Here is a 15,110-nt window from a genome sequence, read left to right on the forward strand (position 1 = left end):
ACTTGATCGACCAAGCATATCTACAATGATGACATATTGTGCATTGTCATGTTTGAGCTTCGACTCTTCCATTAAGTTGAAATAATGCAGTCCTTTTATCAAGCTTTAAGAAATTTGCTTGCACTTTGCTCTTCCATCCTTCTTTATTAGCCAACATAGCCAAGACCTTACTAGGTTGATACAACTTTAGAATTGTAGAAGTAGGAACTCCAACCCCGCAAGAAATCATCATTAAAATCTCGTATACGAGGCTGTAGCGAGTGATGTCTTCTTCATAATGAATGAGCTCCATTAGTAGCCAATGCATCACAGCAACTAGATACGCAATCTCACAGTGACACCACATCAAACCACTCCTAAAATACCTCAACTGAGTAAGCATGTACTGCTACTCAAGGTGAATCAGAGCACCATCAAAGGAATATAGAAATAAATGTGCTATAGACTCACCCAGTAGCTTGTATGATGTACAAGAATTTCGAAAATTACTACTGCATTCAACACCCGTTTCAACTCCACCCACAGGCTGCCAATCATACAACTTTGCAAATAAACAACTCCCTTTCCTAACTTCTTCAAAAAGTACATGTGCCTTCATGTTTTTTATCGAATCTGTTAGAGCCATGAACTCGGGACTAATTCCTGGATCCCATGCATAAAGAACCGTTGCAGTTACGGGCATGGTGATATCAAGAAAATCAAAACCAAGATCAAATGGAAACCGGCTCAGTTTATGGTGATAATTGAATTCCACATTAGATTTTCCATGCTCATCCTCATGCGTCATTTCATCTGGAAGAATTTCATTTGCTGGAATGCCATACACATTCTCCATAAAATATTTATCGGGGCATAGTTCAGCGAAAGTCTCAGGTTCCATGAAAAATTCAGCAACATATGTGTGTTCAAGTGTCTTAAATTCAATTTGTCATGTACTAGCGCCACAATCAAGAGAAAGTTTAGTCATACACCTATCTGGCCTATCTTTTTGAGGACTTTCATCAAATAGTTGGACTTTGTTGCTTTCAGGACCCATAGCTTTTTCATCGGTGTTGATTGGAGCATATGGTTGCACCTCTGCGAATTCTTTGGCACAACCGCTATGTAACATTTTGTCGAACACCGTAGGTGAGTGATTATCATCCAAATCAACTGCAAAGTGAGAGACATATGTGTTTGCATTTGTGTTTTGGGTCACTGCTGTAACAGGATAATTTTCCTCCACTGCTTTGGAAAAGACTCTAGTAGACATTTCATCGAACATATGTTTGGCCCCTTAGTTTCTATGTTTAAATGTGGATTGAAACTCAAAGAAGTTGGAAACAGGACTCATAGCAGTAAGAGGACTTCCCTGGGTCCTTGGTAGTTCTAACGTTTCATCACAATAAGAACAAAATTGGAGCTCAGCCGAACACCCTATCGGAGCAGGGGGGATCCATTTGTGATAATGCAGCTTCAATTTCTCCGTAAAATGCTTCCAGCCGACCAATTGCTTGTTCCGATAAAGCCACTGGAACCAAGCTAAAGCTTCGCCATCCAAGTAAGGTGATGCTAAAGCGAGCTTAACATCGTCAGCGATGGAGTAAAACTCAAAATACTTCTCCGCCTGTAAAATCCAAGACTCCGGATTTCCTCCGCGGAACCGCCCTAATTCCACTGGACCTTGGGGTGGAATGGACGTCATAGCCTTTTCCCCCACCAACTCTATTAACATCGAACGAATATCAGCGAAATCCTTAGAAAGCGAATCCTTCATTTCTTGTAGTGAATCACAAATTGAGTCATCAACGAAAGCCTTGAGTAACTTTTGGTCCTCCATTAGAGACCTCTGGATGAAAGCACCAATGTAACAACCCAGATGATACTCCAAACCAACTGATTGTATTAGCTCAACACTAATTGTGATTACAACGCATATGCTGAAGAGAGTAAGGATAAAAAAGCAGAAATCTAAGAAGAAAGGGGATGAGAATTAGACTGATACATCAATGGGGATGAGAATGAGAAGTAAAGGAGAAGAATAAAGATGAGAAATAACTAATTTTCTCACGCTGCACTTTCACACACGAGAACCTGCTTATGCTCAAAATGGGTCCCACACATAATTTTCGAAATTGCCAAATATGACCTCCATCGAGTTACTCACTGAGTTCACAACAAATGCTCTTCTTTTTTTCTTTTTCTTTTTTTCATAGGTTGGATAAGATAAAGCGACAGTTGTGATAAACCCTCTCTATTCCTCAACACTCCACTCTCAAGGGTTTTAGAACAAATCTACCAGCCCCAGCTTCATCTAGGTTTACGAAAAGGGTAAGCTTATTTTTTTATTAAACCTCCTTTTGCGTTTTGGTTGCAAAATATTTCTCATTTTATTTCGTTTTTGTTCATAACATGTATAGATGGGAGCCCTTTTTTTTCCTTTTTCATTTTTACTCCTTTTTGTTTGAACAGAGTCTCTCTTTTAGAATTTGGTACTCCCTCAACTCCATTTTATATCAAGGTGTTTTAATGTTAATCTGATTGTCTGTTATATTTGTGGTAGTGAAGGTTGAAATGTTAGTTTAGTAGAGAAAATTGACATCAAAATTTGAAATTTGAGTAAATAAAAATTTTTGGATGCGAAGGTTCTATAGAATCATATAATTAATAAATGGTGTAAATATTGTAGGAACCTCTCAAAATGAGGAAACTGTATTTCAAATATGAAGGGGGAGTAATTATTTTGCCGGAAGTGGATGGGACTGCTCTTCCCTTAACCAAAGGTTTCGGGTTCGAGCCCTGGGTATGGAAAAATCCTTGGTAGTGAGTGCTTCTCCCGAATGGGGCCCTACGCAGCGCGAATGCGAATCCGAATATAGTCGGCTCCAATGTGGGTACCGGACACCGGGTGGGAAACCAAAAAAAAAGGATTTTGGAAAATAATTCATATAGGCTAGAACATAACTGAATCAACTGCTGGTGCAAACCTGAAGTTTTGCATTTGCTTTAATCTGTGCACTAAGCAAGGATGAAACTATCATTCTAAGCCCCTAATAGGTCAGGTTGATACCATCTTGTTGCTACTGAGCAAACCTGGTCTTGAATAGGCTTGAAATTTTCACATATTTCTTTGGAAAGTACGAGATAGGGGCCAGTTTCTCCCCAAGAAAAAAGGCTTTCTTTTGATTTTATCAGGTCAAGGCGACTTACTTTTATGAACTCAGAAGCAGTTGGCCAAAGCAGTAATGTACTTCCATAAACATATACATTTGTTTGTTGTGATAAGTACAATTTGACTAGAAGATTCGAGATGAAATGCAGAACCTGCTATAAAATGCTCCAGACATATGATATTTGATTGGTTGGTTATACTTTAAACACAAATGAAGAAGCTTTAAAGAAGAGCAAATTAGGGCTATGGTAGTTCATTTGATTGAGATTCCTACATCAGGACTATCTATAAGTGATGCATCATAATCCATAAATCATGTAAATTATGCTTGTGGGATTTGTACAAGTAATTTGAGATTCTTGTATTTCTCTCGGACATTATGTTGGAAGACACAAGCAGTAGTTGCGTGTATTTTGATATACTTGCTTTGGACTATGTGACTTAACTTCTGCTAACATTGTGCAGCTGAGACTGGCTCATTTTTCTTGTAATAGCAATACAAATAGAGTGCATCATATGGCGAGTCTCATAACAATGCCTGCTTTAAGCAACTTATCCACCAACACTAGCAGCCTAGAACGAACAAATTTTTCTGCATCCTCAAGGAGATATCGGGGAGTCAGGGCAATGAGGACAGAGAAACCACTGGAGGAGTTGTATAATGTGAGAGTAGAGAGAAATGTAACAAAAGATCGACTAATGGAGCTTGGAGTTCCACGATGGTCAATGTGGAAAACTGGCAAATGTAAGTTACCTTGGGATTGGCATGTGGATCAGCTGGTTTACATTGAAGAAGGTGAGGTAAGGGTGGTACCTGAAGGAAGCCAAAGATTTATGCAGTTTGTCGCGGGAGACCTTGTTCGGTATCCTAAATGGTTTGAAGCTGATCTCTACTTCAATGACTTCTACCAAGAGCGATATAGCTTTCGAGCATATGGAGATAGCTAGTGAATTTATTTCCTGCAACTAGGCTCATAAAGATTTAAATTTCCCGGTTTTTGTGGTGTAGTTTACTTATTATAAGTTTATTTGTTTCATTAGCATATTCAGGTTGCTGTTTTTGTAATACAAATGGCAGAACATGGTCTGTCTATATGTGTTAGTGGCCAGATAGCATTCAATTTAGTAAACCTTAACTTCTCCTTGGCCCTAGAAATAATGTGTTGCACTGTGATCAACTTTCTAATCCATCTGAGATTGTTTTGCCCGTGTTATAATGGACTGCTCAGGGTGATAAAAAGTCTTTTTCCCCAGCTGGGAGACATCTGAGACATGATATACTGCAAGCTGTTACTTCATCATCAGTGTTCTATTGGGAGGTTTGATCAGAATGTATATGGCACCAGACGCCAATAATAATACCAACATTATAATCCGTTACTTTGAGATTGTTTTTCATATAAGTGCATTCTGCATAAGCTTGGACCTTTAAGCTGTATTTGTTCTGCCTTGTGGACAGAAAAGATAAAGCACTACAAAAAAAAGGACTTGTGATTTTTTTTCTTAACAGTAGAACAAAAATAATAAAGCTCTTTAACTTAACAAGCCACAAAGGGAAATATCATAAACTCGGCATATTGAACTGCTTTAGTAGGTACAAGCATACGGAGAAACTTGGAATATAATTCCCCCATGAGTGTTTAGACAATATGGAGGGACAATCTGCTTCACCAGAAGACATACATATTTAAGAATGCTTGTTTGACTACACTTGCTGGTGTTAATTCTTTTTCTAAATGATGTAAAAACCTTTGTGGAGTTCATGGACTCTTTACATGTAAGAAACCTTTGTGGAGTCACTGGAGTTCATCATGTAATAGCACCTGTAACAGGGACAGTCCCTCAAAAGGGTTGCAATTTACAGTACTCCGGTAGTGCTCAAGATGCTATTGCTGAAATTCAAAATTATCATATCATATCACCAAATAAATATTCTTTCTTTCAATAAATATAACCAAATAAATATTGCTATCAGCAAGAATCCCATGAGTATATTTGAGACCCTAAGTCTTTATAGTACAAACGCCCCGTGCAGATGGGACCAAAAGCAATGAGCCGAGCACACCAGCCTCAGCCCCCCCCCCCCCCCCAAAAAAAAAGCAGAAATTAAGAGAAAAATAAGAGAACTTGGTATCCACAAACCCCATTTTCACCTTCATTGTCTGGCGGCTAAGATCATTACCATGGATGTAGCACCAAGTAACAAAATACAATTCTTGGGCCCACATCTACGGTTCATCAACTAATTGAAAATAGTAAATTCTAGATTAGCAAGCAAGCTTTCTTCAACTACCCATATTTGTCCGTGAATTGTTGCTGGTAGCAATGACGACAGAAGAAGCATATCTAGAGACGAGCACAGCTTCATTACTCACAAAGTTGGAAGCTGCTACATCTTCTAAACGTTTCCAGGTCAATTCCCGTCTCTCCTGCATCTCCTTGTTTTTTATCTCAGCTTCTTGGAATTTCTCTAAACACTCATCAAAAAGTGCTTGATCAGCATCTGAAAAGATCTTCCTTACATTTGATGTCAGACTTTGAACAGCTTGGTTCCAGTGACCATTGGTGTTTTTCTCCAAAGGGGGGAAAATTATGGGTAAAATCACTTCACGATTCTGAATTATTAGGTTTCTAATGTGATCGTTATTCCACAGGAATAGAGCACGTTCAGCTACCTGCCAAGCAATGTGAAATGGAGACATTCAGCAGAATAGACTTATGCAGATGATGATTCTAGAAGTAACAACTTGACAATCATTTCCAACAGGAAATATTGCCAGGGTGTATTTTGAGGTTTCTTGCAAATAAGAATAGGCAATGTGTATTTTGACGTTTCTCCAACAAGATTAGGTTGCTTTATTATTCTTATTAACAAAGAACACATGCAGCTTGAAATTATCCTCTAGGTTCTAGCCGTTTATGACACAATCCAATTCAAAAGTGACCTAGAATCATAATACAGAACCAATAAGGAAAATTGATAAATGGCAGTGTTAAAGAATTAGGACACCTTAGCAGAACAAGAGAAATGATCCATGAGCAAAATATGAAAGAAACAGAGGCAAAAGCATTTGACTAACAATTTAAAAGATTCTTTAGATTGATTACTGGAAAAAGTCAGGGAAGGCAGCAATGCCCAAGCCAAGCTATCTAAGTTAAATCTTCCATTCAAAGTGGCTTTTTATAAGGTAATAATTTTATTGATGTAGTGGGGGGAATCCAAGGCATACAGGGTAAACGAAAAGTAGATAACCTTGTCCAGAAAATTGCACCAAAATCATTCCTAATTGGACCTCATGGATGCCCCAAAAACTAACTAGAAGCAAAAGGCATGCCAAAGAGCTCAACTATTTCTTTATGTCCATATAACCCACATAAGGGCCAAAGGGCGAGAGGTTACATCCCAGCTCTGCATCCAAAAAAAAAAAAAAACCCCAACCCCAAAAAAATTACGTGAAAGTCAAGAAAACAATTGTCCACCACAAAAACATTGTAAAACAGTATACAACAACTAAGCCTCAATCGATAGCTAGTTGGATTTGGCGGTACGGATCCTGAATATCCTGAATGCTTTATTTGGTCCATGAAATAGTTTTTTAGGAAAGGGAATGGGTGCCTATTCACAAGGAAAGCATGTTCCAACCATGTCTTAGAATCTTTTTTCAGCTTTCTCACTCAAGGAATTCCACATTCTGGCTAGAAATGGCATTTATCATTTACTTCTTTTTTCTTTGAGATCATTTATGTTTTCAAGTTAACTAACAACATAAAAGTCTTGCCTTCTCATTTATAGGTGGAACAATTATCCACTTAGTTAGACGCTCCATCAAGCTTAGATCCTAGAGAATATCAGAAAAGCGCTGAGGAAACTCAGCCAAGGAGAAATAACATAAATCACAAAGGAGATAGCACTCTGATCATGTGTTGTCGCTAAACACATAAATCACAAAGAAGATTAGCACTCTGACCAAGTGTTGTTGCTCTACAGAACTCATAAATCACTAAAAGATATAGTTTTGCAGGAATAGAAGAGAAAACACCAAATACTACTTACTGTCCCTTTTCCCCATAGATTTTACTCATCCACTCATGAAAAGCAATACTTTTACACTTCCTGCACTAGCTTTTGTTATGCTTATGATGAATTGACAATGTTTGAGGTTATCATGCAAGTATCTCCTTCACTTCCTCTTTGATTTACAAAAGGCTATACACTTTCCATCTCATTTAGGAACCTGCTTTCTATTTTACTCCATAACAAATTAAACCTCTTTTCTGATATGCCAAAATAAACATTGCCAATCATAACAATACTCTACACATACTGGTAGCAATCATAGTAGTAGCAACAATTATAGAACAGTAGTAGTAAATTGTTCTAACTTCTACCTCAAAGTTGCACAGCTTTCCAACATGTGCGAAAATCTTGTGAGCAGAAACAATCCACAAGAGTTTAATCGAATTCATTGGTGCTAACCAGTCAAAATAAATACAAGCTGAAACTCAACAAAGGAATTTTGCCTTATCTACTTGATACCACAACCAGGGAATGTGAAGGACAATTAATACTTAAATTCTGCTTCAAAATGAGTGACCTTAACCGTGAGTCATCCTTGATCAATCTTTTTTGCCTATTGCTGGAAAACTAAGAGCATGTAAATAATGTCTACGGAAACCATCCATCAACATATAACATGTCAAGGTTATTGGATAGACCTGATCTCTATTGGGAAAAAGTAACTTTAAGTGAAGCTTTAGCATCACAAATAGCTTGTGAATAATATTTATGTGTGTGTGTGTGTGTTTACCTGCATGTCTGTGTCTGTGTGTCATATAAGGTGCCTAAAATATGACAAGCTGCTGAGGCGAGCTGCGACAGCTTGAACCGAGTCTGATCATTTCCTCAATACTTCGGCAATCACAAATATCTTTAATGTACTTTTCAGTAAACAACGCTTGCTAGGTAGACTGGTTATTCTTTGTTTCCTATTTGCTAATTTGGTATGAGCTATATCTGCTATTCAGGTGGATTTGCAACTCTAACTAATATTAAAACTTAGATTAATTGTTTAATACTACTCACAGTTGTGTATCTATCTATTTAAACTGAATGTTTTTTGATCTTTTTGCCCTTCTCCGTTCATATGGTTGATGATTTGATGATATATCACTTGTAAGTTGTAAGCCAATCCTAGAACCTGGAGCAGATATGCTCTTCAAAAAACCAACAGCATGAGGTTCCTAAACCTATGGACTGGTCAAATTGAACGTTGAATAGGTCTTCCAATCAAAGCAAAAAAACGATACTAACTAAAAAGAATGGTGACGCTTTGTGCATCATCAGCCTGTCAAAAGAAAGTAATAACAAAACCTTTTAAAGACAAAAACAGAGAAAACAAAAAACAGAATAACATGAGCAATAATAAGCATATACCATTATATCAATTTTAGTGTTTCATAATCATTCAGACATGACAAGTTCGCCAAATGGAATACCTCGTCATTTCTTCTTTATTATCATTCAAAAACCCACATTTGTGGTATTTCTTCTTTATTATCTTTCAAATTAAGCTACACTGAAATTATACTTTCCTCCATGCAGATACTGAAGATATGTAGCGTTCATCCCGCAATTTGTCATCTCTCCAAGACAAACATACTGAAAAAGCCAATCTCAATCCAGCAGCAAATTTGTTATTAGTTCAGCTAATTCAAACTAAAACTGAAGAGATCAGTCATTATTCTCCTCCAAATATTTAATAAACCCACACTCGACCTTGAGAATTCTAAAAGTGCGGGAAACCCACAATAGGCCCCCTCATCTAACGAAGCATCGAACCATAAAGATTTTTTAGCTTGAATTGCCAAGAAGATTGAGGTAGAAACAGGGACCAACCCCAACATAAACTGAGAATTTCGAGCTAACAAAAGATGAAATAAAAAGGACCAGGATATGATACCTGAAAATGCGAACTATTGAGACAACGACCAATCTGACGGAACAAAGGGACCACACACCGTTGAAACTCTGCAACTTGGGTAGCTTCCAGAACTTCCTCCAACTCACCAAGAAACATGACCTCCTTGCCACTATTGGTTACTGGCCAGTACTTCAAAAGTCCTCTGATCACAGTGTCTGCCAACTTGCAGTCTTTCTCCACAAATTGTGTGATGCAATACATGAGTTGTTGGTGATACATGGCTACACATTTAGGTTTGTGAAGGGGAATCAATGCACGGACAAGAAAAAGCTTGTGCTCTTCCTTTAAAGGCAGAGCAAACCCATTAATTATACTACCCAAGATCTCCAATAGTTCTGCTATTCCATTGTGCTTCTCAGTCTCAAAGATAAATCGGTAAAATATGTTATTTATGGCTTTCCTGATAAATGGCCTGTGCACCATGAACTTCCCATATACGCGATGAAGAATTGTCTTCAAGTATTCCCGCTCTCGTTGGTCCTCCGAATCAAACAGTTCAAGCAATTTCAAGACAAAAGAGTGGTCAATGTATCTTTTTGCAAGCTTAGCATCCGTCTCTGATGAAGCCACAAATCGCAGAAGAAACTCATAAACAACCTGAAGGTGAGGCCACGAGGGTTCCATAGTGGGCTCATCCTCTTCAGGATCAAACATATCCAGTAGCCCATTGTCATGATTCGGCGAGGGAAATGTCCTAAACAAATTGGCAGCAACCATTTTCGTTATTTCTTGCATCGTAACTTCATTAAACTTGGAATTCACAGATGAAATATAATCAACTAGTTCAAGCAATGTCTGCCTCTTGACATCCTTCTCCTTCAGATTCTTCGTAGGGTCGCCAAAATCAAACAGTACACAACACATTTGCAACTTCTTAATCAAAAGATTTTGCTTTTCTGAACTTGGGACATCCCGAAAACTTGGAAGAACCTCATAGGAGGATAACATGGAGTTCATAACAGAGGTTCCAGCCTGTTCATTAACCCGGACAGGTTTTTTCCCTTGATTCGGCTTCACTGGGACATGATTCCCATTGCTAGTAAGCTGAGACACACCGGAACTTGTTGAGTTAGACATTTTCCCCATATTTCCCAACCCCTTTGAGTTATTACTACTATTAGAGCTCGAATTTGAGTTAACTGATGAGAATGCTGAAACTTCACTGTGATTCGAGTCACTGTTAGATGATGATGATGATGATTTTGACGGCTTCCGAGGAAGCTTCCCCAAAATCTGCTTAAACATGTCCACAAAAACCCCAAGCAAAAAACAAAACACTACCAACACTAGAACTACACAAAATGTGCATATAAACGCCACAAAAATTGCAACTCTCTGGATTCAAATCGGAACACGTCCATCCCATAGTAAGGCCATGGAAGGGCACAAAAGTAATTTGCTATATATTGAAACAGACCACAAGCTTAAGTCATACCTTTTGAAGAGTTACTGAAGAAATTCAAATCAACTATCGAAATGGCTCGAATTCCCATGCCGGAAATTGACAACACATTTTTGCCGCTATATTTGCCGCGGGCGGAGTTGACGATCGACGAATTGAATAAAAACAGACCGGAATTTGAATTTGGAAAAACCCTAGAATTTGAACTATGGAGAGTGATAAGGGGAAATATGAGCTAGATTTTTTTTAAGAAAGAGGGAAAATATGGCGAGAAAAAGGAATAGTGCAATAATACATAATAGTGGGACTGAAAGATAAAATCAAATAGTCAAAGGACCCACATGTTCACAAGATGGGCCCACAAACAGACAAATTATGTCATGCTATTCGTGCTCCGAGGTTGCCTATTTACGCCTAGTCAATTTATGTTTGACTAAAGGTTTCAAATGGGTGGATTTTTATACGGAACTCGTTTCGAATTTACTTCGAGTAAATTTAATTTGGAATTTTTATATACCTATACAATATTGGAAACTTTATTACCCTCCTAATTCAAGTTTTACTTTAATTGCCTCCTATATACAAAATTACCAATTATATACATTTTTATGATTTAAGATTAATTAATCAATTCCTACAATTACTCCTACTCCCACGTTCCTACAATCACTCCCTATTCAAGATTCCGTCATGAGATCAGTCCACACGCGATAGAATCAATCCAAAGATGGACTATCTCCCTTAAAAAGAAAAGAGATAACTAAATCCCTTGATTGAAGGCACAAATAATGAATTTGAGAGCCTTTTAAAGTGGATTGTATATATTTTGTAAACAAAACTTGGTTATGCCGGGTAATTAACTAAACATGGACATTAAGGGTAATAAAGTTTCAAATAGTGTATAGGTATGAAAAAATTCCAATTAATTTCGCCAGTATAAGTGGGTATTTGGACATTAGAACTGTAAAAAATTTAAAAGAAAAATGAAAATGGTATTTGAAAATAAGAGTTGTATTTAGACATGAATACAATTTAGGGTTGTTTTTTGAATTTTTGTGAGTGATCTTAGTAAACTTTGAGAAATAGCTTTTTGAAGTTTTTCAAATTTTTCGAAAAAATTCAAAATTCATTTTCAAGTAAAAATTAAAAAATTTATGAACAAACAATGATTTCAGAAAAGAAGTGAAAAAGATTTCATCGCCAAACGGGCTCTAAGTTATTAATTAGTTCTACTCGAAATTATTCTTCGTTTGTTCATTTAGTTTATAATAAGTTTAATTTCTAAACATGAAAAATCTTTTAACCATTTGAATAAAAATATTTTAAAAGGGTTTCATTTGGATCGACGAGTTAATAAATATTTTTGTATACAGTCAAAATCATACGCCCCTGATGTAAAAGCTCACGCCCTAAGCCCGAGTTCGCAAAAAGGTCAAGTTCGAGGGATCAGCCCCGAGTTCGAAGGTGAAACACGATGCATACCAAGGTCGGGTGTATTATACCCCAAAATAGTATCGTTATAGATTTGTACCAGAACGAGCTAGATTCCTGCCACGTCCCCAAAGTCATGGCGCAAATCATGAAATAGGATTGTACAATTCTATACTAGACGGTTAGACAGCCGTATCAAGAATATTCCCTACTGTAGATAGAAATATTCGTTATTTAGGGTTCCTCCATTATATAAGGGGGACCCCAATCATTTGTAAGACCATCTTTTCACTAAGCAAAGAATATACTCTATACCTTTTTTGCCTACTATTCATCAGCATTGTCCTTTAGCATGATTGTTCTTACTTTGATTTTCCTACTTAGTTGTTCTTACTACCCTAAGCCATCTCGAGATCACTATCTCGAGGTCACTACTGCTAACTAACATTGGTTTGATTCACTTTTATCTTTCATTTCTACTTCACATTTCTTGATTATTAATTGGTATTGAACTGAAACACATATCTTTAAAACCACAAATCAAGTTTAATTGTCACTCATATTTTTGAAGTAAATAGTTTGGCGCCCACCGTGAGGCTAAAGATAATAGTCATTAATTTTTTTACTGATTCTCGTTACACGTGTTATCTTTACACTTTATCTTGTCAAGATTTTTTGATTTTCAGGCTTAGACATGTCTAGCATACAGAATGCACTATTCATAACGACGAAGGTCTTGGAGAAATATCCGTATAGGGATCGGTGTACCACCCATAAACCCTGAGAAAGTGCCAAATATGGAGCCGATTGATATTAGTTTGCAAAACGCTCTAAACGCAGATTCAGGCGCAGACCTCGTAGGGAATGCATGCAAGGAAGCATGGTTCGGTGGCAAAAGAACACAAGGAATGGAAGAAGGGGGAGTCAGCCTCCAAATGATATTCGAGATGCTGCAATCTCAACAAGTCACCATCGCTCAACTTCAGAGCCAGAATAGAACTCCAAACACTACCTAACTAGTAAACAATTGGCGTGCTGAACCAGCGCTAGAGAGGCCCAATGAAAGTGGTTCGGGGACTGACCCCATGATTATGAGAATGTTTGAGGAGCTAACTAAGAGGAACGAGTCCCGAGAAAAGAAAATTGAAGATAATGATAAGAAGGTGGAAACTTATAACTCTCGGGTAGTCCAGATACCGGAGACACCTACAGTTTTGAAAGGTTTAGACGCTAAAATATTCATACAAAAACCATTCCCTCGGAGTGCGGGTCCGATGCCCATTCCCAAAAAGTTTCGCATGCCCGACATACCCGAGTATAACGGAACAACACATCCTAACGAACATATTACTTCATACACTTGTGGGATCAAAGAAAATGACTTGAACTATGATGAAATCGAGTCAGTATTATTGAAAATATTTGGGGAACCACTCTCAAAGGGAGCTATGAATTGATACCACAACTTAGCACCTAACTCTATCGATTCATTTGCTATATTAGTAGATGCCTTCGTTAAAGCCCACGCCGGACCATAAAGGTAGCCACAAGGAAATTGGATGTCTTCAAAATAAAAACAAAGGAGCGACGAGATGTTAAGGGAGTTCATGTCTAGGTTTCAGATAGAAAGAATGAAACTGTCACCGGTCTCCGACAACTGGGCAGTACAGGCCTGTATGTATGGTTTGAACAAGTGAAACTCGATTTCTTCCCGACAACTAAAGCAGAACTTGATCGAGTATCCAACTGTAACGTGGTCAGATGTGCACAACCGTTACCAGTCAAAAATCAGGGTTGAGGATAATCAATTAGGAGCCCCATCAGGTTTAGTCCATCCTAACAGGTTTGTTGCTAGGCCCCCGAGGGATACGAACTGGGAGTCGAGATCGAGTAGGGAAAGATATCAACCGTATGTCAATCGAAAGAACCATGGTTCAGGACGAACTCCTCGGAACAATCGGAGAAATGATCGAGGTCAGGGCTCTCGAGGACTCACGAGTAAGAGTGGGTTCGATAAGCATTCTGACTCCGTCAACGCACCTCAATTAACAGAATATAACTTCAGCGTAGATGTGCTGGGAATTGTCTCAACTATTGGGAGAATCAAAGAAACCAAGTGGCCCAGGCCAATACAAACCGATCCATATTAGAGGAACCCGAACTTGATGTGCAAATATCATGGCATGCATGGTCATAAAATGGAAGATTGCAGGAAACTAAGGGAAGAAGTGGCTTGATTATTCAATGAGGGCCACCTTCAGGAATTTCTAAGTGATCGGGCTAAGAGTCACTTCAGGGAGAGAGACGCGAAGAAAAACGAGCAAGAAGAACCACAACATGTCATCCACATGATCATCGGCAGAATCGATATCCCTCAACGACCTATATTCAAACGCACCAAAGTATCAATCACAAGGGAGAAGCAGACTCGGAGCTGTGTGCCCGAGGACGTCCTATCATTCTGTAATGAAGAAGCGGAGGGCATATCCCAATCTCACAACTACGCCCTGGTAATTTCTATCCTTTTAAATAAAATTTGAGTTAAACGTGTTTAGGTGGATCTAGGTAGCTCAGCGAACATAATCAGATCGAGGGTCGTGGAACAACTCGGCCTACAAGATCAGATTGTACATGCATCCCGGGTTTTGAATGGCTTCAACATAGCAAGCGAAACAACAAAGGGGGAGAGTATCTTGCCGGTGAACATAGTCGGAACCATACAAGACACCAGGTTCCATGTCATTGAATGTGACATGAGTTATAACGCACTCCTCGGGATCCCATGGATACACAACATGAGGGCAGTGCCTTCAACTCTCTACCAAATGATGAAATTCCCGATAGGGGAAGGAGTGAAAACAGTTCACGGAGAACATCATGCTGCAAAAGAGATGTTTGCAATCAAGGAAGTGGTGCCGATACCAGAACCCTTGGCCTCGGAGAAATCGAGCTTCAAAGGTAAGCAGGCGACTGAGTAGCAATCATAGCTCCAAGCCTCGACGGAAGCGGAGTAACAGGTAACCGAAGGCTAAGAAGGGGACTTCCTTCCTCCTAGAACCTTCATTGTTCCCAAGGAGTCAGATGCTACCAAGTCAACCACTCAAGAGAAAGGTACACCTGGGAACGAGATTAACTCCCAAGCTCA

At 38.5% G+C, this 15,110-nt stretch overlaps 2 protein-coding genes across 2 annotated transcripts; one reads left to right on the plus strand and one right to left on the minus strand.

Annotated features, from left to right (window-relative positions):
* The first annotated feature begins 2,181 nt into the window (after positions 1-2,181).
* On the plus strand, positions 2,182-4,368 carry LOC104234966 (uncharacterized). The gene is made up of 2 exons (XM_009788624.2): positions 2,182-2,310; positions 3,617-4,368. Exon 2 carries the CDS (start codon positions 3,668-3,670, stop codon positions 4,097-4,099), a length of 432 nt encoding a protein of 143 aa, XP_009786926.1. The 5' UTR covers positions 2,182-2,310; positions 3,617-3,667; the 3' UTR covers positions 4,100-4,368.
* A 701-nt stretch (positions 4,369-5,069) lies between these two features.
* Positions 5,070-10,810, minus strand: LOC104234968 (serine/threonine protein phosphatase 2A 59 kDa regulatory subunit B' gamma isoform-like). Its single transcript, XM_009788625.2, has 2 exons — positions 9,112-10,810; positions 5,070-5,826 (listed from the first exon to the last, which is right to left on the minus strand). Exons 1-2 carry the CDS (start codon positions 10,375-10,377, stop codon positions 5,437-5,439), a joined length of 1,656 nt encoding a protein of 551 aa, XP_009786927.1. The 5' UTR covers positions 10,378-10,810; the 3' UTR covers positions 5,070-5,436.
* Positions 10,811-15,110: the final 4,300 nt, after the last annotated feature.

The sequence above is a fragment of the Nicotiana sylvestris genome, chromosome 7 (assembly GCF_000393655.2).
Source record: "Nicotiana sylvestris chromosome 7, ASM39365v2, whole genome shotgun sequence".
NCBI lineage: Eukaryota > Viridiplantae > Streptophyta > Magnoliopsida > Solanales > Solanaceae > Nicotiana > Nicotiana sylvestris.